Below are 25,582 nucleotides of genomic sequence, written 5' to 3'. Positions count from 1 at the left end.
GCTACTGCTGCTACCTGTTGAAATTTTTACTGCAACCCAACTCAGATTACACCACTCAGAAAATAAAATACTGATATGATAACCACAGCTACTGAAAGAGCTTATAGATAGCGTAAGATATAAGGGTAAGCTTAAACTGAATGACGTACCATGCTTTTTTTCCCACAGGGAGTCTAAATGCACATAAATACCGAGTGAAATGCACATTGACAAACTTCTTCAGCGGCTTTGGAGTCACGACAAGCATCGGCATGTTTACATCCTGCCAGGATGGCATCTAGCGTTTCTTGTCTCTGCTGTTTGTGAGCTCTTTCAGTAGCTGTGGTTTACTAAAAGCCCCAAAGGAATCAGGGCTAAAGTGGAGAGAACAAAGACACAGGTCTTTAGGAAGTTTTATTTGTCTACAGGCATCTTCCCATTCTTTTCTCCTCTTTTTATTGCTAAGAAAGCAGTGAAAATTTACATTGATTCTCTTGTTGCCCTTTGACTGAAAATTACAAGCAAAAGACACACAATGTGGCTTTGAGGCAGTATTTTATTTTCTGAGTTGCTTATTTCGAGTTGTGTTGCGTAAAAATAGCAACAGGTAGTGCCAGTAGCTCACGAGTCCAACCACTTTACGTTATCAAAATAATATAGTCCAAAATATGTAAGAACAATGTGGATTTTTTAAATAATGGAAATCTTCAATGGGTTTTCTACTACATATTTCAGTAAGAGACATCATTTACATTATATTAAGACATACAAGTCTTAATACCCAGGCTTCTCTGTAAGATTACCAGATCCTATTCAAATGAAAATACACATATACTACAATTCAACAGTTTGGAGTTTATGCTCACGTAGAAAACATTTATTTGACCAAACATATTAAAATATAAATATTTAAAATATAAAAACTGTAATATTATGGAATACTATCACAATTTGAAATTACTTTTCTATTTTAAAACATTTTAAAATGTAATTTATTCCTGTGACGGGAAAGCTTATTTTTTAGCAGCTATTATTCCAGAAATAAGATCAATCTTCCAATTGCAAAAGTTGTTAATTTGATAACTCATACAGTTTTCATAAGGCTATTTAGTGGAAACAAAAAAAAAGTGTAACAAAACAGCATCCGCCCTCTAAATCACTATCTGGTCCCCTCATTTCCAGTCTTAGGTATCACATACAGTGTTTACAGCACTGTAATGTTGTCAAGGTATTGTGTTTGTGTATAGACACAAACATGTGTCTTTTGGCAAAATTAGTATGCAATGAGGAAATCTGATTGGGCTAAATCTGATTATTCAAATATCAGAACAGTCTTGTGTGTTCCCATTGAGAAGATCATAGAAGTGTGTGATCATTGAACCTACCCCTAACATTAACTTCAGCTGTAGTCTTCTGGTCTCCAACAATGCAGCTGTATTCCCCAACATCCATAGGAAGGACATTTTTAATGTGTAATTCTGCAACCAATCCCTCCAGCTTGATTCTGTATTTAGTGCCATCGAAGAGCTCCTCATCCCCTTTCAACCATGTTACTGGTATCCCAGCTTTGGACAGCTCACAATGCAGAATAACAACACCTCCCTCAGGGGCCTCTTGGTTCTTCAGGTTTTGTTTGAATGTCACTGGCGTGGCTGAAGAGTAGCACATTAAGATGTTAGCTCACAGTGAGCTCAAGCAACAATACAAGCTCAATTTTCTGTAAAACTTCCATCCATACCGAACACCCGGACTGTGGCTTTGGTCTTCTGCTCCCCACAAATGCAGCTGTAGACTCCACTGTCTTCAGGCATGGCATTCATAATGATCAGTTCCTTTGTGACATCATGTTCTCTGATTTGATATTTATACCCAGACCCGAGACGCTCTTCCCCCTTCCTCCATTCAACAGGACATCCAGCTTTTGAGAGCTCACAGTGCAACACAAGTTCATTTTCTTCTTCAACTTCCTGATTTTTCAACTTGACTTTAAAAGTGATAGGTGGAACTGGAAACGTCAATGAAAAGATATGCCTGATTATTTTACAACAAAGCCATGCAGGTCCTCAAAGCACAGCGAAGCTGAAAACTACAGCACAATAAGCGATATAAAGTTACAGCAGCAAGCTAAGAAAGACCAAAATGTTCCAAGCCACTCCTGCAAAAAGGCTGCATGCCTTACCCTTAACGGTTAGCTCAGCTGTAGACTCAGAATCCTTGGTTTTACATGAATAGTTCCCAGCGTCACTTGCTTCAACATTACGTATTACCAGTTTTGTGAATGTTCCCTCTTGCTTCATTTCATATTTGTCATCAGGCTTGAGAACAACTCTTCCTTTTCTCCAGTCAACTTGAGCACTGGGTTTAGAGAGCTCACAGATAAACACAGCTTGCCCACCTTCTTTGGTTACTTCGTTTTGAAGTTCTCGTTTAAAAGTGACAGGTAAAGCTATGAAAACGATGAAAAAAGTGTTGGAGAATGATCTGAAAGATGAAAGTTACTACTAATGGCACTACATAATTGCAAAATAATTTATCAGATTTTGCAGTATTACAGCGTACCCTTGACTTTGACCTCCGCTGTCGTTTTTTCCTTTCCAGTAGTGCAGCTGTAAGACCCGACATCTTCAGAGTCAACATTCTTGATGAGAAGTTCAGCAATCCGTCCCTCAGTCCTCATCTGGTATTTTTCTCCAACTTGGAGCAGCTCTTCACCCCTCCACCATTTCACTGTGGCTCCCGGTTTGGAAAGCTCACAACGCAAAGCAACAGTGTTGCTTTCTACTGCTTCTTGATTTCTCAAGTTTTGTTTGAAAGTGATTGGGAGTGCTAAGAAATTGCAAACATATTTGGGTCATCTAAGCAGAATATTATATAAAGAGTCAACATCTATTTAATAAATGGTGTTTTGTACCATTGATTTTTACTGTAGCTTTGGATGTCTGATCAGGGCATTCGCAAATGTAGACTCCACTGTCTTCAGGTACGGCTTTTCTAATAACAAGCTCCATTTTAGCTGCCATCTGTCTCATCTGGAACTTTTCTCCATGCTTCAGGACTTCCTCTCCCTTCAACCACTTCACATCAGGACTGGCCTTAGAGAGTTCACAGCGCAATGTGACGTTGTTCCCTTCTTCACCTTCTTGATTCTTAAGTTCTTGTTTGAAAGTGATGGGAAGAGCTGCACAGAGCAGTTTAACGATGAAGATGTTGCATGATTTAATAATGCTTTTTAACATGCTTAATTAGAGGAACTTGCATATGAAAACATCTTGGATCATACCATTGACTTTGATAGTGGCTTCAGTCATGTGATCTCCACATACACAGCGATACACTCCACTGTCTTCTGGTTGTGCCTTTCTTATTAATAACTCTACTGTTGCTTCCTTCTGTCTCAATTGATATTTTTCTCCAGTCTTCAGCATTTCTCCTTCTTTCCACCACTCCGCTCGGACTCCAGCCTTGGAAAGTTCACAGAGCAAAGTAACACTGTTCCCCTCCTGAGTTTCCTGGTTCTTCAGTGTTGTTTTAAATGTAGCCGGGACTCCTTTAGGAAGCCAAGAATTGAGTAAGCTTGTATGGAAGGTTATAGACTCGCCAAAAAGGTGAATGTTGTGTTTCCTTCAGCAAAGAGTTACCAAAAACATACCAGTGTGCTTTAAAGCAATGACCTTTAATAATTACATCAGGAAAATTCATCAAAAAAATGTCATCCATTGAGGTTCATTTTATTGATGTATTGCGTACACCAACTCACCACGGATTTTTATAACTAGTTCATGCTGTAATGAATGGGTCAAGATCAAAAATAAATCTACCTTTCTACTGTAGTTTTAATCAACTGGCAAGACTCTTCTGATGTCAAATAAGGAGTGTAATTAGAGGGTATGGATTTAAACATCATGTAATGAAAATCCAACAGTGATTTTTATCACTGTTGAGAGATTAATTACACCTGTGAACATGGCTTATGTAATGTCATGACAGAGTGCTATTGTAGCTGTGGAAGAAATGGACATTTTAAATGAAATGGAAAATCACTCAATTCTAGACAAAAGTCAAATGGTGATGAAAATGAAATGCATATGAAATCCATAATGTCAGACAATTCAGCAGACATCGGTTTATCTTTATAACGGATTGGATCTTACCTTGAACAGTCAATTCGGCTGTTGATTGTGAATCTTTAGTTTTGCAGGTGTAATTTCCCGCATCACCCTCAACAAGGTTATTTATCACCAGTTTGGTTAATCGCCCCTCAAGCGTCATTTGATATTTGGCTCCGCTTTTCAGCATCACTCTACCTTTCCTCCACTCCACTGGAGCACCAGGCTTTGAAAGTTCACAGATAAATACTGCACTCTCACCTTCTACAGATATCTGACTCTGAAGCTCTCGCTTGAAAGTAATCGGATGAGCTGAGAAAACATTGACAGGTCTTTTAATATGAACAGTTGAATCACAAGCTTGTAATCATATGATATACATTTGAGGTCATAAGTTTAGATATGCCTTGCAGCACCTATTTCACATAAAAGATGCTTACAGTACATATAGCCCACAAGAGAAAATAATAGTTGAATTTATAAAAATGACTCAAAATGATTTAAAGTTTACATACACTTGATTCTTAATTAATCTGTGTTGTTACCTGAATGATCCACAGCTGTATTTTTTTATTAAGTGATAGTTGTTTCCACAAATTCTTTGGTTTTTCAGCATTTTTGTGTATTTGAACCCTTTCAAACAATGACTGTATGATTTTGAGATCCATCCTTTTATACTGAGGACAGCTGAGGGACTCATATGCAACTATTACAGAAGGTTCAAACTGCTCACTGATGCTCTATAAGGAAAAACAATGCATTAAAAGCCAGGGGTTTTTAAATGTGATGATCATGGTAAATGTAACTTATTTTGTCTTCTGTAAAACATGTAAGTATCTTCTGTAGCTCCTTAAGGGCAATACTAATGAAACAATATGATGTTTAGGCAAAATAAGAAAAATTCTGTTCAAAAGGTTACACCCCTGGCTCTTAATGCATGGTTTTTCCTTCTGAAGAATCAGTGAGTGTTTGAACCTTCTGTAGCAGTTGCATATGAGTCTCTCAATTGTCTTCAGTGTGAAAAGATGGATCTTAAAATCATACAATCATTGTTGGATAGGGTTCAAAAAATGCTAAAAAATATATATAATAAAAAAATAATTTGTTGGACCTAAAGGAATTTTCTGAAGAACAGCGGGCAGTTTAACTGTTCAAGACTAACAAGGAACTTATTAACAACTATCACTAAACAAAAAAAAAACAGCCGTGGATCATTCAAGTAACAACACAGTATTAAGAAACAAGTGTATGTAAATTTTGAATGGGGTAATTTTTATAAATTCAACTATTATTTTCTCTTGTGGACTATATGTATAAACACATTTAAAGGTTGTATCAGCGATTTCTAGCCTAAAACATAAAGTGTCAATTTCAGCTGACCTTTCTTCACGATCCACTCGCTGCTTGCCCCAATAAATTGTCTGTGAAAAAAACGCGTCTCTCTGGTCAGCCTAGGGTCCGAGATATGCCAAAAAAAACAATCGGCACTACCAACCTTTCCACACATAAACAAACAGTGTTCCAACCAATCAGCGTCAGGGGTTTGGTGTTGTGGACTTTCCTACTGGTGCAGGGATGTGAGGGAGGCGGAGCGAAAGTCCACAACACCGAAAATCGCTGATACAACCTTTAAGTCCAATTTAATGGAGTCTTGCTGAATAAAATAATTAATAAAAAAAAACACTCACTCCAAACTTTTAAACGGTACTGTATATACATTTAACATGCTTTTGACATTACCTTTGACTTTCACTTCAGCTGTAGTCTTTTGGCCTCCAGTCACACAGCTGTATGTCCCAGCATCCTCAGGGAAAACATTAGTTATTTTCAACTCTGCAGTCTTTCCATCCAGCCTCATCTGGTACCGTGAACCTGGAAGGAGCGGTTTATCTCCTCTCCACCATTCCACAGGTACTCCAGCTTTGGAGAGCTCACAGTGTAGAGTTAGAGACTCCCCTTCTAGAGCTTCTTGTTTCTTAAGGGTTTGCTTAAAAGTAGCAGGAGCACCTGGGAAACCACCATTTGAATTTTATAATAACATAAGTTTTATAATAACGAAAACAAATAAATTAAACAAAACCTTACCGACAATTTTGATTGTAGCTTTAGTCTTCTGGTCTCCACAGACACATCTGTAGACTCCACTGTCCTCAGGCTCAGCCTCACAGATGATCAGCTCAACTGATGTGTCTCGTTCTCTCATCTTATACTTCTCTCCAGGCCGGAGCAGTTCGTCTCCATTCCACCATTCTACTGGGACACCGGCTTTGGAAAGCTCACAGTGCAATGTGATCGTCTTACCTTCCTCGGCTACCAGGTTTTTCAGCTTTTCTTTAAAAGTAACAGGTTGCGCTACAGAACAAAAAGAAACAAATAAGAACATTGTTATTATCATCATTTTTGTTGTAGTGCCAGTGAAAAACTGGCAATGTGTAGTAAAAAATAGAACTACTAGCCTGACTGAGCAAGCATAAAAATTCTTGGCTTACCGCTAACTGTGATGTTGGCTGATGTCTCAGCAGTTTCGCTCATGCAGCTATAGACTCCGCTATCCTCTTGAGTCAAATTAAAAATCTTCAGCTCTAGCATGCAGCCTCTCTGCCTGATTTTGTACTTCTCTCCAGACTTGAGCAGGTTGCTCTCCTTTCTCCACTGAACAGGGATGTCTGGTTTGGAGATCTCGCAGTGTAAGATTATACTGTTTCCCTCTTCAGCCATTTGATTTCTTAACTTCTGTTTGAACATGATAGGCTGAGCTAAGGAAGTACAAAAGGACATATAAGCACAGCTTTCAGGACTGGAAAAGCAAATTATATACAGTGCCTTGCAACACTAATTTTTTTCACATTTTGTTGTGTTGCAGCCTTATGTTAAAACACTTCACTTCATTCATTTGAATGAGTATGATTTGGAAAGGCACACACCTCTCAATAAAAGGTCTAACATCTAAAAATACATATCAGAGCAAAACCCAAGCCCTGAGGTCAAAAGAACTGCCTGTAGAGGTCAGAGACAGGATTGTGTCAAGGCACAGATCTGGGGAGGAGTTTAGAAAAAAATTCTGCTAAATTAAAGGTTCACAAAAGCATGTAGCCTCCATTATTCATAATGGAAGGAGCTTGGAACAACTAGGACTCTTCCTAGAGCTGGCCTCCTGGCCAAAATAAGTAACTGATGGAGAAGGGATTGGTAACCAAGAAGCTGATGATCACTCTAGTTGAGCTCCACGATCATATATGCAGACTGGAGAAACGTACAGAAGGACAAACATCACTGCAACACTCCACTATGGCCAAACTCATGGACTCATCAGAGGAAAGGGAAAGCTCAATGCACCAAAAAATTGAGAGTCCAAAGCATCCAGAACCTCAGACTGGGCAGAAAGTTCACATTCCAACAGGACAATGACCATAACTGGACAGGACAACTATGTGATTGTCCTTGAGAGGCCCAGCCATGGCCTGAGTTTGAACACAATCAAACATTTCTGGAGAAACTTAAAAAATGTCTTCCAGACCCCATGGTGATGTACAAAACTTGTCGCATCATACCCAAAAAGACTTTAGGTTGTAAAGGTGCTTTGAAAAGTACTTACTTTGTAAGTACTGAGTTAAGGGTATGAATACTTATGCAACATACTCATTTCAGTGTTTTATTTTTAATAAATTAGCAAAGTTGTCACAAATCAGTTTTTTGCTCTGTCATTATGGTGTGTGGATTGATGTTGATTGATGTGTGGATTGACAGTTTAACATAAGGCTGCAACATAACAAAATGTGAAAAAAATTATAGGGTATAAATACTTTTGCAAGGCAATGTATATATAACATCTTGTCTTACTTCGTATTGTGATAATGGCTTTGGTCCTTTGATCCTCACACACACAGATGTACATTCCACTGTCCTCGGGAACTGGATTTCTGATTACCAGCTCCAGTATGGTGACTATGTGTCTCATCTGATACTTCTCCCCAGGCAAGAGAGTTTGTTCACTTTTCAACCATTCCACTGGGATGCCAGCTTTAGAAAGCTCACAGCGTAATGTCACATTTTTACCCTCCTCTGTCTCTTGGTTCTTCAGCTCTTTAATAAATGATATAGGAACCGCTAAAATGGAGGAAATGCCATGAGTGAAGTTACAAAATTGAAGCTGAATACTATGAATTCAATTTCGTAGCAATCAATATCAATACCGTTGACTGTAAGAGTAGCCATAGTTCTTTGGTCTCTGCAAATGCATGTGTAATTCCCTGAATCTTCTGGCTTCAGATTGTGTATTGTAATAGAAATGCAAGATCTCCTCTGCTTCATATGGTACTTCTCACTAGATTTTAGCGTCTCGGCTCCTTTGCGCCACACATACTGGATGCCAGGTATAGAGTATTCACACATCAGCGTTGCACTTTCTCCCTCTTTGACCTCCTGGTTCTGAAGTGCTTTTGTAAACTCAGCAGGAATAACTTACATAAAACAAACATAGAGATTATGTTATTTCAAAAAAAGTAGTAAAACAAAAACTTCTTATGTGGTAGATGTAAAAGAGACGTCTGAAATACCTTTAACAGTCACAGTGGCTTTAGTGCTGACAGATCCTGCATCGCACTCGTACACTCCTGCGTCACTGTCTTTCACATCACGAATGGTCAGCCTGGCCTCATTTCCAGATCGACTCACTACATACTTTGAGGAGTTCCATATTAAACAGCTATCTTTGTACCAAACAATATGACATGGCTTTGAGGTCTTGCATAAGAGCACCAAACTGCCTCCTTCAATCGCTTCTGTGTCTTCCAATGCTTTAGTTATCGTGGGACGCCTCTCTGTAATTCAAATAAGAACAAAGACAAACATATTTTAATTCTATATTGTAAATTATGATCTGTATTGTATTTTGTTTCACTTTATTTTATAATAGTCAATACAATGACAAAAGGATTTACATTTTTTTAGGTTTTTGAAATCTCTTTTAAATCTCTTGAACAAGTATCAGGATTTATGACAGTTACCTCTGACTAATAGTGATGCATATGATCTTTTGCCCCCAGCCTCAAAGGAGATGGTGCCGGTGTCTTTACGTGCAAGCTGTTTGAAGGTAAGAGTGTGGTATCCACCAGGCATCATCTTGATCTCATTAAGATCATTAGTGTAGAGTAAGGTCTCATCCAGGTACCATTTGACATCCTCGTAGTCACTTGGGCAGATCCGACACTTAAAGACGATGGTATCTCCTTCTAGACACTCTTTATCTTCTAGTTCATCAACAATGACCACTTTTTGACCTGAGGGCCAGATTCATATGAAAAGTACAACAGATGCATAAAAACATGTTTTAAAATTCATAGTCTCTAAACATTACTATTCTAGTAATGTAACGTAAAAATGGCTAAAACTGTTAGAATTACTTATTCAGGTCGGTACTATCCACAGCTGTTTTTGTTTGTTTACTAATAGATGTTTATGAGTCCCTTGTTTGTCTGCCCACTGTTCTTCTGAATCCTTCAGAATTTCCCTCAAAATCATAGTCAGTGTTGGAAAGGGTTCAAATATACAAAAATGCTGAAAAACCAAAGAGTTTGTGGGAAATTCAGAATTTTTCTGAAGAACAACAGGCAGTTCATGACAAACAAGGGACAACAACTACTACTAAAAAAAAAAAGATAAAAAACATGTAGATCATTCAGGTAATAAAGTATTAGGAATCAAGTGTATGTAAACTTTTGAACAGGGTCATTTTTATAAAATCAATTATTAGACTATATGTCTTTTATACGTCTTTTATGTGAAATATCTTATTCAGGTCAGTACTAAAAAAAACGCTTTGTATAATTCCTCTTTTTTGGTAAAATAATTAACAATTTGCTGATTCTGCAAGGTATATGTAAATTTTTGACCTCAACTGTAATTCTAACAAAACTTTAAGCCATCTGCACACAGTATATTTTTATGATATTTATCGTTTTTATTGAATAAAGACAATTGACCATCTAATTTGGCTACCATGGATTGTAAGTAAAGCCCTGCTCTGCATTGTCCCAACGTCGCAGGTGTAGACAGCACTGTCACTTTTGTCCAGATTGAAGATGGTCAGAGTGAGGACAACATCTTTCTTCTTCATCATGTACTTTTGTCCTGAACTGAGCTCAATCAGGCCTTTTAACCAGTTCACGGTAGCGGCTGGCCTCCTGGTTTCACACTCCATGGTCACCATACCCTTTTCCTCTGCACGCATATCCTTCAGTTCTTTGGCAAACGCATGTTGCAAGTCTAAATTCACAGTGAGAAAAAGAGAGTTAATGACACTCAGCAGAATGAACTAAGCTTGATCGGTCGTTGCACTAAGAAAAATGTAAAAACAAGTGTATATTTACCTCTGACATCTAATCTTGCCCTGGTAGCAATCCCATCAGCCTCACAACAGTACTCCCCCGAGTCCCTTATAGCTGCATTATGGATGATGAGCTTCACCAGATAATTATTTTGGGTCATTTCAAATTTTGGGCTGACTCGAATTAGCCGTCCATTTTTCAGCCATTTGATTGTAGCGTCAGGTTTGGTGATCTCACAGCTGAGCTCTGGATCTTCACCAGGTGTTGCTTTAACATTAAGCATATCCCTAAACACTGTCACTGGCTTCTCTGAGAACAAAATAGAGAAAGAGAGTAAGCAATGCTTGTAAACTTGCAAAATGTGTGATATTTAAATAAGGAGTCTTACCTTTGACAAACAGCATAGTCCTGCAGCTGAGCTCTTTAATGGTAAAAACAACCTCGCCGGCATCAGATATCATAACTTCCTGAATGCTCATTGTGTATTTGCAGCCCTTGTTAGCGACTATGATTCGTCCATTGCTCACAATGAACTGGCCATTCAAAATCCATGATGCTTCATCAATGATATCATGGGACAGGACACATTCAAAACTGCAGCTTTCCCCTTCCAGCACAGCTGTTGTCCGTATGCGTTTGACAATGGTAATGTGCAGGTCTGAAAAAAAGTCACTCACTTTAAATAAAATTGATTTCTTTGTTAAATTATTTTAATTAGGTTCAAGCATAGATTCTGAAACCTACCACGAACTATGACTTTCGCTTTAGTTTGGCTGCAGCCAATATCACAGCTGTACTCCCCTCCATCATCCTTTCTCAGTTTGCGAATTACAAGAGTCAGTGACTTTCCAACATGGAGAATCTCATACTTCTCACTGGCAGTCAGAATTTCACCATCTTTCCTCCAGACAGGTGTCACAGATGGCTTAGAAACCTCACAGTGAAGAAGGATTTCACCACGTTCCTCACCTGCAGCGTCCTCTAGTGACCTGAGAAACACAGCTGGCCTCTCTAAGACACACAAAGCATTTAACATTATAATGTACAATAAGACAGTTCAATTAAATTTCTATACATTTCTGCTTTAGAAACTATGGGGAAAATAGTTCTCATAAAAATAAAGAAGAGGCAATGGTTGGATTAGTTCACTGCCAAAATAAAATTTTCCTAATAATTTATTCATCCCAATGTCATCCAAGATGTTCATGTCTCTCTTTCTTTCCTCAGTCAAAAAGAAATTAAGGTTTTTAGGAAAACATTCCAGGATTTTTCTCAATATAGTGGACTTTAATAGGAGCCAAAGGGTTGAATGTCCAAACTGCCATTTCAATGCAGCTTCAAAGGGCTCTACACAATCCCAGCCAAGAAATAAGGGTCTTATCTAGTGAAACGATTGTTCTTTTTTTATGAAAAAATGTATATACTTTCAACCACAATTGCTTATCTTACACTACCTCTGCAATGTGCGACTTCACACATTATGTAATAACGTTGAAAAGGTCACGCGCAGTTAGTTCCCCTTCAGTCGAATCACTTCGACGTTACATGGGAATTCGCTTAGAATCCAATCATATCTGAGCCTTATACAAAAGGCCAATGAAAATTGGCGAGTGGCATTTGCATGATGCGCCACGCCCCGTACATACGGGTATAAATAGCGACGTCATGCGCCAGTCAGACAGCTTCTTCGCTTCAGATCCGTCTGAATGTTGAGCCTGCTTTCTCTGCTAAAGAGTCTACAATCTTCAAAAGAAAAGAGTTCTTCCAGAGTTCCTGCTCTCTCTCCTGACGTGCTGCAACTAAAAGAGCTTATCCTTCTGCAGCCGTCAGCGATCTCCCGCGGGCTGCCGTTTTCACGGCCACTACAGCCGCTCTGCTTTCCAGCGAGAGAGTCCCGTTGAGTGCACAGCCGCCCCGCGGCTTTTTCCCTGGGCAGACCGGGAGCTAAAAGAGCAATTTCTCGCGGCCGTAAGACGTTCTTTTCAGAATGGCTTTTCGGCCGTGCGCTTCAGGATGCGGTAGTTTCCTCCCTCCTGCGGACGGACATGATCACTGCCTCACGTGTTTGGGGAGTGAGCACGCTGAGGCAGCGTTCATGGATGGTGAATGCATTCATTGCGAATGCATGACCATGAGCACGCTGAAGTCCCGCCGCTCGTTCGCGAGGCGGCTCCCCCCGTCTTCCTCTCGCGGTCCGTCGTTAAGCCGTCAATGCTTTTCGGCCACCGCGGCGAGACGCGGGGGGGACTTAACTGTCACCGTGCAGAACGCACCGCCGGCCCAGAAAGCCCTGCGGTCTTCTGTCACACAGCGTGGTCCCGTCGAGTTCCCGGAGCAGTACGCTTCCCCGCCCAGCGGGCTGAGCGTCTCCTTCGGTGCTCCTGCGGAGGATGAGATGTCGACCGCAGCATCAGAGGGAGAGTCGGTCGGCGAGGCGGATGCTTCGGCGGCGCGGCCCCCTCCAGAGGTGGCCGCTCCGTCTGAGGTGGACGTTGAGCTATCGACTATGCTCCTCCGGGCCGCCAGGGGGATCGGTCTGGAGGTGCCCCAGGCGCCCCCGGCCGATCCTTCTAGGCTGGATGATTGGTTCCTGGGGAGGGCCCCCGCGGCTCCACCTCGCCCCCCCTCGGTCCCATTCTTCCCGGAGGTGCACGAGGAGCTGACGAGATCCTGGCGGGCCCCCTTCTCATCACGGCCCCGCCCCAGCTCCTCTCCCCTCACCACCCTCGATGGCGGGGCGGCCAGGGGGTATGCAGCGATTCCCCCGGGTCGAGCGCGCTGTGGCGGTGCATTTGTGCCCACGCGGCGCTGCCACCTGGAGGGATCGTCCGCATCTCCCGTCCAGGGCGTGCGAGCGCTCGTCCGCCCTTGCGGGCCGCGTTTACCACGCCGCTGGACAGGCCGCCACCGCCCTGCATGCTATGGCGATCCTCCAAGTTTATCAGGCCCAGGCCCTGAAACAGCTGCACGAGGGTGGTCCCGACCAGGGGGTTATGGAAGAACTCCGCGCCGCCACCGACTTCGCCCTACGGGCGACGAAGGTCACGGCGCGTTCCCTTGGTCAGGTGATGTCCACAGCCGTGGTCCAGGAGCGACACCTATGGCTCACTCTGGCCCAGATGGCAGACGTCGACAAAGCTCGCTTTCTTGACGCTCCTATCTCCCAGAGTGGCCTATTCGGCGACACTGTCGAGGACTTTGCCCAGCAGTTCTCGGCAGTCCAGAAGCAGAGGGAGGCCATTCAACACATCCTGCCCCGCCGCGAGTCCAAACCCATCCCGCCGCCGGTGGCTCAGCCTCCCCCCGCTCGTCGCCGAGGGCGCCCCCCCGCGGCCCCCACCAAACCTGCTCCGTCGCCTGCTGAACCCAAGAAGGAGACGGCCTGACGTCGAGCCGGCCGCGGGGGCGCGGCGCCGCCCGCCTCTCAGGGACCTGCAAAGAACACCCGCAAGAGAGCCGCGAAACGTCCCTGACGCGGGCAACCCGGAGGTGGAGAAGTTTGTTCTTCAGGGGACGAGAACATCTGCGTCCCCGCTCCCGCTGGAGGGCCGGGGGTTGTTGTGCACTTTAACGCTGCCGCCGGCCCACGGGTCGGCGGTACCCACAACTTCAATAAAAGAGCAATTTCCTTCACCTCCGGGGCCTCGGCCCCGTGTTCCCGTTCCGGGCGGCACCAGGATGCCCTCTCGGAGCCGGACTCGGAGCTGTCTTTCGCCAGCGCGGGAACCTGGGAAGAAGGTAGGCCCTGCTCAGAGCAGCTTGTCTCCCCTTCCTGTTCCCCCCCTAGGCTGCCCCACCACGGTCACGTCGGTCAACGTTCCCTTGACACCCCTGTCGAGGCGCTTGGGGGCCTGGCTTCAGCTCCCCAGCCCCTCGCGGTGGTTGATACGGACGGTACGTCTCGGCTATGCGATTCAGTTTGCCAAAGCTCCGCCCAGGTACAGAGGTGTCCTTCACACTCGTGTCCACTCAGACACCCACGCCGCTGTCCTGCGTGCAGAGGTCGCAGTCCTACTGGCGAAGGATGCGATCGAGCTTGTCCCTCCAGCCGAGATGAGGTCAGGGTTTTACAGTCCCTACTTCATCGTGCCCAAAAAGAGTGGTGGGTTAAGACCCATCCTGGATCTCAGAGTCCTGAATCGGTCCCTTCTCAGGCTGCCGTTCAAGATGCTCACGACGAAGCGCATGCTCTCATGCATTCGTCCCCAGGATTGGTTTGCAGCCATCGACCTGAAGGACGCGTACTTCCATGTCTCGATTCTTCCTCGCCACAGGCCCTTTCTTCGGTTTGCGTTCGAGGGTCGAGCATACCAGTACAAAGTTCTCCCATTCGGCCTGTCCCTCTCTCCTCGCGTTTTCACCAAGGTTGCGGAAGCGGCCCTGGCCCCTCTTTGGCTGTCAGGTTTCCGCATCCTCAACTATCTCGACGACTGGCTTCTGATAGCCCACTCTCGAGAGGTGCTTTGCGACCAGAGGGACCTGGTGCTTCAGCACCTCAGCCGCCTGGGCCTTCAGGTCAACCGAGAAAAGAGCAAACTCTCCCCAGTGCAGAGGATCTCTTTTCTCGGCGTGGAGCTGGACTCGGTCTCCATGACAGCCCGTCTCACCAACGAGCGCGCTCAGTCGGTGCTGAGATGTCTAGATTTATTCAGGCACAAGACAGCGGTTCCTCTAAAAACTTTTCAGAGGCTCCTGGGGCATATGGCAGCTGCGGCCGCGGTAACGCCGCTGGGCTTGCTTCATATGAGACCGCTTCAGCACTGGCTACACGACCGAGTCCCGAGACGGGCATGGCACCGTGGCACACTCCGGATTGGCGTTTCCCCGCAGTGTCGCCGCCTGTTCAGCCCGTGGTCAGACCCTGCCTTTCTCCAGGCCGGAGTACCCCTGGGGCAGGTGTCCAGGCACATCGTGGTTTACACGGATGCCTCCACCACGGGTTGGGGTGCTGTGTGCAACGGGCAAGCAGCTTCGGGCTCCTGGACAGGACCTCGACTGCAGTGGCACATCAATTGCCTCGAGTTGTTGGCTGTGCTTCTGGCCCTTCGTCGCTTCCGACCGACGTTGCGTCAGAAGCACGTACTTGTGCGTACCGACAGCACTGCGACTGTGGCTTATATCAACCGCCAGGGCGGCCTCCGCTCCCGTCGCATGTCACAACTCGCCCGCCGTCTGCTCCTCTGGAGTCAAACGTGGCTAAAATCGCTACGTGCCATTCACATTCCGGGGGAACTCAACCGTGCAGCCGATCAGCTCTCACGGCAGTCCACCCTCCCTGGAGAATGGCGACTCCACCCCGAGACAGTCCAGCTGATTTGGAGGCATTTCGGGGAGGCCCGGATAGATCTGTTTGCCTCCCCCGAATCCTCCCACTGCCAGCAGTTCTTCTCCCTCAACGAGGTATCCCTCGGCAGGGACGCTCTGGCCCACAGCTGGCCTCCGGGGCCCAAGTACGCCTTTCCCCCAGTGAGCCTCCTTGCACAGACCCTGTGCAAGATCAGGGAGGACGAGGAGCAGGTTTTCCTGGTCGCCCCATACTGGCCTGCCAGGACCTGGTTCCCAGAACTCATTTCCCTCGCGGCAGCCCCTCCCTGGAAAATCCCCTTGAGGAAGGACCTTCTTTCTCAGGGGATGGGCACTATTTGGCACCCACGTCCCGATCTATGGAACTTGCACGTCTGGCTCCTGGACGGGACGCTTCAGACCTCGCCGGCCTTCCACAGGCCGTGGTAGAAACCATCACTCAGTCCCGAGCCCCCTCTACAAGGCAGGCGTACGCACTGAGGTGGGGTCTATTCGTCGACTGGTGTTCCTCACGAGAACAGGACCCACAGAGATGCACGATTGCAGTAGTGCTTTCCTTCCTGCAAGAGAAGTTGGAGCGCAGGCTGTCCCCTTCGACTCTCAAAGTGTATGTTGCCGCTATTGCCGCACATCACGATGCAGTGGATGGATCATCCCTAGGTAAGCACCCTCTGGTCGTGAGATTCCTCAGAGGCGCTAGGAGGATCAATCCTCCCAGACCGCGCCTCGTACCCTCTTGGGACCTCTCCGTCGCCCTCCAGGGCCTGCGGGGACCTCCCTTCGAGCCCCTCGCCTCAGTTGAGCTTAAGTTCTGTCATTGAAGACAGCGCTCCTGACTGCGTTGGCCTCCATCAAGAGGGTGGGGGATCTGCAAGCTTTCTCTGTCGACGAAGCGTGCCTGGAGTTCGGGCCCGGCGATTCTCACGTCATCCTGAGACCCCGGCCCGGCTATGTGCCCAAGGTTCCCACCACGCCTTTCCGCGATCAGGTGGTGAACCTGCAAGCTCTGCCCTTGGAGGAGGCAGACCCAGCTATAGCATCGTTGTGTCCAGTCCGTGCTCTGCGCACTTACGTAGACCGCACTCGGCACTTCAGACGCACTGAGCAGCTCTTTGTCTGCTTCGGAGGTCAGCAGAAAGGGAATGCTGTCTCCAAACAGAGGTTGGCGCATTGGGTGGTAGAAGCCATCTCCCTGTCTTACTTGTATCAGGGAGAGCCTTGCCCCTTAGGCTTGCATGCCCACTCCACACGGAGTGTTGCATCTTCCTACGCGTTGGCACATGGCGCCTCATTAGCGGACATCTGCAGAGCTGCCGGCTGGGCGACACCAAATACCTTTGCCAGGTTTTACAACCTTCGCTTAGAGGCCGTGTCCTCCCGAGTTCTGACAGGTGACCGGGAGGACGGCTAGTGTCGGCTTGCTGCGCCATTCCCACGTGGATCCGTGCGCTATCTCCCAGTCTGTTCCCTCCGGCGAACCTGGGTCCTCCATGCCCCTCAGTCCGGGCTAGACGCGGAGTAGCTCTTGACTGTGCTCCTGCCGGGTCTCCTTCGCCCCGCAGGTTGTGGCTATTTTTCTCTATATTTTTCCAGGGGTCAACCAGAAGGCCTCTGTTTCCCTCGTATATCCCTAAACCCCCTTATGGATATATTGGATTTCTTATTTTCACATGGACAGAATTCATGTCTCCGCCCCCCCAACCCCTGCTTCAGTTTCTGGCATCCCTGGGGCCCCCCCCTTCTCGGGCCCCAGGGCGTTGGGAAGGTTACGTTAACGTCCGCCTGTTGACACGTCCGCCTGCCGGCACGTGGTCGTTGCGTAACGCGGCGCAGGGACGTGGCTTGTTCCATAGGGTCAGTTCCCATGTAACGTCGAAGTGATTCGACTGAAGGGGAACGTCTAGGTTACGTAGGTAACCCTCGTTCCCTGAAGGAGGGAACGGAGACGTTACATCCCCTGCCACGTCCCTGTCGTCGCGCTGACGCCGGCTCAACCCGGCTCCTCAGCGAAGAACCTGTCTGACTGGCGCATGACGTCGCTATTTATACCCGTATGTACGGGGCGTGGCGCATCATGCAAATGCCACTCGCCAATTTTCATTGGCCTTTTGTATAAGGCTCAGATATGATTGGATTCTAAGCGAATTCCCATGTAACGTCTCCGTTCCCTCCTTCAGGGAACGAGGGTTACCTACGTAACCTAGACGTTCTTCATCTGTGTACCTCTGTTCAAAAAGGTAGCGAAGCGAAATACTCCATCTCATTTTCTCCTCCAACTTTAAAATCGTCTGACATTGTTGTTTTATCTTGATTTAAAGGGCGTTTGACTTTCTTTGCACGTTTGCCTTGTAATTATACATTAAGTGACTACATAATATATTTATAATATGTGAGGTTGAGCTAGTGCAAGACGAGCATTTGTGGTTAAAAACTATATACATTTTTCTTTTTTTTTTCTTTTTTAGAATATGACAGATTGTTTCGCTAGATAAAACTCGTATTCCTCGGCTTGGATCATGTAGAGCCCTTTGAAGTTGCACTAAAACTGCAATTTGGACCTTTAACCTGCTGGCCACCATTGAAGTCCATTATATGGAGAAAAATCCTGGAATGTTTTTCTCAAAACACTCCCATTCCGGCGTAATATCACACAGCACATGTGGAAATGCTTACTTCCGTCAACATATCCAACGTGACTTTGGTATTGCCATTCTGGTATTGCCATCGAGAGCAAGGGTCGATCTACCTGATGAGGAAGTGGCATGTGTCGCAACATCCGAGGACTTGCAATGCTGCATCTTGCAGTAGTAGATTTTTTTTCCGGTTTGATAAAAAATATACTGGAAAAACGTCACACACCAAGTGGACCTAATGGCCAGCTGTCGCAAGAGTAAGTTATTCCTGCAACCACTACAATATATAATATAAAGATTTTGAATGCATACTGTCAGTTTGCATTTTCAGGCTTATATTCATGATGTACACTTTTACTCAAAACTCACTTTAAAACACCACCGACTGTTCGCAATAACTTTCTTTTGCAATCACACGTGGAATTTGGTCATAGCAAATACTGTAAGCCAACTGTTCGCCCAAACCTAGTCGTCAGGGGTTGCATTTCACAGGTAACGTTAGCCAATAACAATAGCAATTAATCATGTTACACTTACAGCCATGGGCGATGCTCCTCGTTGTCCTGTCTGTACTCTGAAGATTGTTGGGATGGCCGTGTCCTTTAGACGCCGTGCGGTAGTACCGGTAAAACTATCCAAATAGTCATCTGGTTCAAAATGCTCGGAGCAAACACGCCATTTCTTGATCGTTTCTAACGGTGTTTTGAGATCTATGTTCAGAGCAGCCAGCCATTGACTCATTAGTCGGAATTAGTCGGCTTTTTTTTCGTGGGAATTCAATGAAACATGGTAGTAGAGTACGTCTTCGACTTACTATCACAGCCCCTTACAATGCACATAACCATAGCTAATCACACACAGGTAAATCCAGCCACTAACAATTTACCAGCTGCAACAACCGGAATTACACAAACTTAGTGCCGGTCATATTGGAAGTTACATAGCTGGGAACTAATTTCAGGCGCTGTGTGATATTGCTGCGCCTGCTTCGGCCATGTTACGGCAGCAAACTTCCTTGACTATTATGCCGGAATGGGAGTGTTCCTAATCTTATCAGCCTAGAAAACCGCAGCTTTACATTTCCGCTGGTCTTAGTACACGATATAACTACAGAAGAGTCAAGTTTTAAATAGGACAAATATCGAAACTTGTTGGTCATTTTTGAATGCGATGCTACTGGTCTAATAGTATTCAATGATTTATGCAAAGCTATGCTAAAAGTGATATCGCCAGAACAGGAGAACGACCGAATGGATTTCAAAACGGTAAAACTCAATTTATTAACTCGGGGGGAGTTGGAGAATGAGCCTATTTCCAAAAAAAGTGGAGTGTTCCTTTAAATGTAGCATAGTTAGACAGCAGTCCCATTGTAACTGAAAACCTCACCTCTGACCCTGAGGAACGCAGACTCGCTGACATCAATGGTTTTAAATGTTACACGGCTCTCTTGAGGAGCTAGTCGTTTTAGAATCAGACTGTACACTTTCCCAGAATTCTGGATTTTGTTGATGTGGTTGGTGTATAGGACTCGGTCATTGAGCAGCCACTGGACACTGGGTGACTCGTGATTCAGTTCACAGCTAAACACGGCAGTTCCATCCTCCTCAACCTCTACTTGTTCTAAGTGTCTTATGATCTTCAACCTCCTTACTGCAGGAAAAGAAAAATTATTTGTAATGTGCTCTATATGACTTATCCGTGATCTAAAGATGCATTATGCAAAGCTACTTGTGCATATTGAGGACAATTCTAGGTACCTTCCACATTGAGTCTTCCTCTTGTTTCTGAGCCACCAGCCACACAGCGATACTCTCCTGAATCTGCTGCTTTCACACCCACGATGGTCATCTCAGCCCGGTTCTTTTCCCGCTTCATTGTGTACTTATTGGAGGCAAACAGGGGGGTTCTACCCTTGAACCAGCGCACCACTCTGGGGGATGGACAGTACTCACAGCTGAGTGTAACTGACGTGTTCTCCTTTACCTCCACATCAGAAATGGGCTGATTGACAGTCAAAGGACGCTCTATTAGAAAACCAAAAGGACAAATAAATTTAAAGCACATTCACAATCCATACAAATGTTTTCCCCATACTCTGATATTACAATTCTAGCTTATAAGCCAATAATTATTTTTAATTATGTTATGACCAATCTACAATCCTACTCCGAATATGTGAGAGGACAATTACCTGTAACTGTGAGCTGAGCTTCTGACTTGCTCTTCCCTGAGGTGAACTGCACAGTTCCACTCATACTACTGTCGGTTTGAGTGAAAATAAGTTTGTTTGAGGTTCCTTGCCTCTCAATCCTGATTTCTGGACAGGGACATAGTATCCGCCCATTCAGGGTCCATTTCGGAGCCCTCTCTAATTTAATACTGGTTTCCACTTTAAAACGAGCCTCTTTCGGCTCCATGACCTCCACAGAACTGAGTCCTTTCAAAATGCTGATGGCCTGCTCTGTAAGAATGGATCCAATATTCACTGCATAAAAATCTTAGCATTTCAAAAGAACAGACTAACAGGCTAAATTAATTTAAAGCAATGAGAATGAGTCTAAATCAATGCTTATATTGAAACTGGGTAGTAAATTGAATTGTATACAAATTATGATTAAGTGCAACTTCTCACCCTCCACGAACAGTTGGCAGGAAGTCCTGTCATCGACAGCATCACAGGTAAAAGTGTCTTCATCTGAGGATCCTACATCATCAATGATGAGCTGTCTGTACACACCTTCACTGATAGTTTGGTACTTCCTGTTTGGCACAATTTCATAATTTTTTCTGTACCATTTAACTGAAGCATTGACACGGGAGACCTGGCACTCCAGCAAAGCACGGTGTTTGTACATGGCAATCTTCACTCTCAGGGGCTTCACAATATGAACGGGAAGCTCTGCAATGATCATCCTTGTTAATTTTGAACATAGTTTAGGAAAATGGATAAAACGTGATCTACTCTTTTTTTTACCTTTGACTCGTAGTGTTGCTGTTGAAGAGACCCTCTCAGCAGTGAATCTGATCTCACCAGCATCTTCTGGTTTGACTGATTTATAGGTTAGGGAGTGTATTTTACCTGTGTTTATGAGATTTGATTTAATTTGAAAGAGCTGAAGAAAATTACATTCTAAAACAAAATGTTATTATTTTCAGTGAAACAGTTTTTGGTCATTCTCAAAAATGTTCATATTGTGACTTCTTTTTAAACAATATATCACCAATGATCCATTTAAATGAACAACATGGACAATTGATTATTTAAAGGTAAATTAACTTTCTCAACATGCTTGGAAAACCACCATGCATAGGTTTAAACAGCTTCTTTTTACTTAGAGCTGTTTTTTCCACAGCTTTTTGTATTTTCAAAATACAAAGTTTGTAACATTGAAAAACATATATTATTTTTATATGTGACCCTGGAAAAAACAGTCGAATCCACTCATATGGGTCAATTTTTTTGAAAATGAGATTTATACGTCATCCGAAAGCTGAATAAATAAGCTTTCCATGGATACAACTATTTGCAAATCTGGAATCTGAGGGTGAAAAATAATCAAAATACTGAGAAAATTGCCTTTAAAGTTGTCCAAATGAAGTTCTTAGCAATGCATATAACTAATCAGAAATTATGTTTTGATATGTTTACTTTTTTGATTAAATATCTACATGGATCATGATCTTTACGTAATATCCTAATGATTTTAGGCATAAAAGAAAAATTGATAATTTTGACCCATACAATGTATTGTTGGCTATTGCTACAAATATACCCGTGCGTGCTAGTTAAAGGAGTAGTTCACTTTCAGAACAAGAATATACAGATAATGTACTCATCCCCTTGTTATCCAAGATGTTTGTGTCTTTCTTTCTTCAGTCGTAAAGAAATGGTGTTTTTTGAGGAAAACATTTCAGGATTTCTCTCCATACAATGGACTTCTATGGTGCCCCCGAGTTTGAACTTCCAAAATGCAGTCTAAATGCAGCTTCAAAGGGCTTTAAATGATCACAGCCGAGGAAGAAGTGTCTTATGTAGTGAAACAATTTGTTATTTTCTAAAAACATTTAAAACTTATATATTATTTTTAATCTCTAACGCTCGTCTTGCCGAGCTAGACAAGATGAGCTTTTGAGGGTAAAAAGTATATAAATTGTAATTTTTTTTTTTTTTAGAAAATAGCCCATCATTTTGCTAGATAAGACCCTTTTTTCCTCGGCTATGATAGTTTAGAGCCCTTTGAAGCTGCATTTTTGAAGTTCAAACTCGGGGGCACCATAAAAGTCCATTATATGGAGAGAAATCCTGAAATGTTTTACTCAAAAAAACATAATTTCCTTACAACTGAAGAAAGAAAGACATGAACATCTTGGATGACAAGGGGGTATATTATCTGTACATTTTTGTTCTGAAAGTGAACTACTCCTTTAAGAATAGTTTTGTGGTCACATATTATTATCTACTTCTTTTCTTTTCTTTTGTTTTTTTGCATGCTTGTTATTTATGTTAATGCTTTTCATTATTTTTTAATTAACAAAAAAATATACTAGGTGAAGGAGATACATGGTTTTTAGGCACTTGACAAACTCAGATATTTTTTTGTGTGTAGTATAGCATGAAACTAAACTTTAATAAACTTTAGGCAATAATTATAGAATGATGCTTTTCATACAGAGTTTGAAATCTCGTTTTCATGTTTGAAAAGTTAGCTACCATGTTTGTCACCATATTTTCAGAATGACCCTTTCATGAACATAATGATCCAACAGTCAATGTGTTACTCAAGCTCTCACACATACCCTCACATCTTATTTTAACATTGTCGCCAGCTCTCAACCGGCTGTCGTCTTTGTACCACTTCCCATCCACATCTTCCCAGTTGACCTCACAGATAAATGTCACACTCTCTCTCTCAGTCACACTGGCATTCTGAAGATCCTTAACAATCTTTATATCCCTGGCTGAGAGAAAAGAAGACATGACAGTAAAATACTGCTTTCACAGGCAACTCTGACAACATTTAAACTGACAAAGACAGATTAACGATACAGTAAAATATCCAAAACTTCTGGGATCTGAGATGTCCCATCCATTATCCAACAGAGAAATTACTTTATACTGCATTAAACGCGAAATGCATATTGGTGGTACCTGTGACTGTCAGCATAGCAGAGCTTTCAATCCCTTCAGCCTTGAAGCTGATGACACCCATGTCACCAACCGTGACTCGCGTAAGTGTGAGTGTGTGTTTTTTCGCTTGCGTGGCAATTCGACACACAGGCTTAGATTTAAATGGGACTCCATCCTTGCTCCATTGACCCTGGATGTACGCATGACTGAGGACCACCTCAAACGTACAGGCTTCTTTCTCACATAGCGTTACATCTTCTAGCCTTTTCACCAATTGAATTCTATTCACTTAAGACAAAAATAGAATCATTGTAAGTGTTTCTTTTTTGTATCAAAAACTGTCCTACTACGAAGCTCCCAAAGTGAAATTTGCGGGGGAAAAACCTAAAAACCCTCTAGCGCGAGCATAAGAAACTGTCGCGTGCTCGTGTTATCTAGTATTTACGTGCACGTACGATATTATCACGTGCTCGCGCTAAAAGGTGACGCGAGAATGTCACTTTAGGGACTTAATTTCTTGTTATCAGCAATAGTATAAAATAAAATATAATGATATAATACAATTTAGAATGCTTAATTAACAAATGATTCTTACATGCCATGTTTAAGAACGTGTCTTCTCACAAGCCTTTAGGAATGGCCAGCAACTTCATTACTACTCCAGTTGAATTCTAAAACAAAATGTAATTTGTTACTCATAGACATTGTAAAGACTGATGAAAAATAAATATGCTTGTTACTGTTGTTATTTCCACGCACCCAATTTCTGTATTATTTTACTTTTCTTAATAGAGTGTTTTTTACGACTTGTCATCAATCAGCCATGTTGACAAGACTGAACATAACCGAACAAAACTAGCACGTTTTGATGATTATTGCTGTTGAAAATGGTCAATTTTGTCATGTTTGAGCTGTACTAATTGAACCTTGAAAAACATTTGGAGTACTATAGACAGCCAAAAGTTATACCAAATCAAGGAGAAGAGCTTGAAAAGGCGTTTGTGGTTGTCCAAACTGAACCAGTATTTCCAGGAGAAGAATCCTGACAACGTTTGTTCTTATCATTTCTGGTCAGGTAAGTGAAATAAGCTAATATCTTAATACTGCTCGTACGTATCTTTACCACCTATTAACTTGAGTTTGTCAAAATATTGCACCCTTTCCTGCTCACTAAGTCATTCTCTATATGATTTAGCAGCTTCCACACAATGTTTCCATGGTTTAGACAGCATAAATTAGCAGAACAACTTATTCAGTAGAACATTAACTCATACTGTTGTTTACATCCGAGTATCGCCAATATGGTCGTGCATCTGGGTAACTGACCAAATCATGACATAAGTGCAAACCCTCTATAAACAAAATGCAGTAATAATGTCTAATTTGATCTTTAAAACACATGTCTGCAACAAGAACAGATCTTATAAGTAAATACAACATGTGGCTGCTCTTGTAATATGAAATATGAAACTGACAGAAATAATATTCCCTAACATACACACTAATTAGTTAATAACTTGGAATGCACCATGTCTCTGCCACTCTAACTTACTTTACTAAGTTCATATGTGCAGATACAAATGACATTTGTCTGTCAAACAGAGAGACAAAGACAAAGTAACTCCCTGCACACTTCTTTCTCACATTACAAACAAACATTTCTCCCAGTTGTCCTATTGGTATGTCAACAGTGTTCAATTAATAGGCGGTCTCATATAATGCTTTGAAACATTGAGATTAAAGCACAGAATATAAATATTTGCTTTGTAGCTTTTTTGTATTGATCAGGCTACGCTCAAATCAAATTAACTGGGAACGTATAAATGGTCTAAATATAAATATAAGTTTTACATCTTTTTGTGAATTATGCACCAGAAAAAAAAGTATGTAGAGATCAACCATGAGAAAAAAAAGTTTATACTGACCAGATTTTAGGAAGGAACAAATAGTTCATCTTTCCGTTCCACTCACCGATAGCTGATTGTGACATTTTCCTCACATTAAAATCCAGAAGAGACACTTCTCATAATCATATTTGAAGCTACTGACAAAAATACCAGAAGACATCAAGGTCCACCCAAGATTTTTTGTAGTTCACGTAAATTC

At 43.2% G+C, this 25,582-nt stretch overlaps 1 protein-coding gene across 1 annotated transcript in view; it reads right to left on the bottom strand.

Moving 5' to 3' along the window:
- obscna (obscurin, cytoskeletal calmodulin and titin-interacting RhoGEF a) overlaps positions 1-24,078 on the bottom strand; it is a 61,988-nt gene extending 37,910 nt beyond the window's left edge. Inside the window, exons 1-26 of the mRNA XM_073819850.1 lie at positions 24,072-24,078; positions 23,498-23,764; positions 23,146-23,307; positions 21,323-21,427; positions 20,981-21,247; positions 20,540-20,809; positions 20,106-20,372; positions 19,735-19,998; positions 11,156-11,422; positions 10,800-11,069; positions 10,454-10,720; positions 10,083-10,349; positions 9,092-9,364; positions 8,642-8,905; positions 8,279-8,545; positions 7,926-8,192; positions 6,575-6,841; positions 6,171-6,437; positions 5,826-6,092; positions 4,131-4,397; positions 3,260-3,526; positions 2,891-3,157; positions 2,539-2,805; positions 2,159-2,425; positions 1,718-1,984; positions 1,365-1,631 (exon numbers count right to left, since the gene is read on the bottom strand). Coding sequence (XP_073675951.1) covers positions 1,365-1,631; positions 1,718-1,984; positions 2,159-2,425; positions 2,539-2,805; positions 2,891-3,157; positions 3,260-3,526; positions 4,131-4,397; positions 5,826-6,092; positions 6,171-6,437; positions 6,575-6,841; positions 7,926-8,192; positions 8,279-8,545; positions 8,642-8,905; positions 9,092-9,364; positions 10,083-10,349; positions 10,454-10,720; positions 10,800-11,069; positions 11,156-11,422; positions 19,735-19,998; positions 20,106-20,372; positions 20,540-20,809; positions 20,981-21,247; positions 21,323-21,427; positions 23,146-23,307; positions 23,498-23,764; positions 24,072-24,078 — 6,421 coding nt within the window. The remainder of the gene's footprint in view (positions 1-1,364; positions 1,632-1,717; positions 1,985-2,158; positions 2,426-2,538; positions 2,806-2,890; positions 3,158-3,259; positions 3,527-4,130; positions 4,398-5,825; positions 6,093-6,170; positions 6,438-6,574; positions 6,842-7,925; positions 8,193-8,278; positions 8,546-8,641; positions 8,906-9,091; positions 9,365-10,082; positions 10,350-10,453; positions 10,721-10,799; positions 11,070-11,155; positions 11,423-19,734; positions 19,999-20,105; positions 20,373-20,539; positions 20,810-20,980; positions 21,248-21,322; positions 21,428-23,145; positions 23,308-23,497; positions 23,765-24,071) is intronic.
- Positions 24,079-25,582: the final 1,504 nt, after the last annotated feature.

This window comes from Garra rufa, chromosome 15 (genome assembly GCF_049309525.1).
Source record: "Garra rufa chromosome 15, GarRuf1.0, whole genome shotgun sequence".
NCBI lineage: Eukaryota > Metazoa > Chordata > Actinopteri > Cypriniformes > Cyprinidae > Garra > Garra rufa.
Note: the sequence above shows the minus strand (reverse complement) of the source record. Positions and strands in the feature narration are given on the sequence as shown.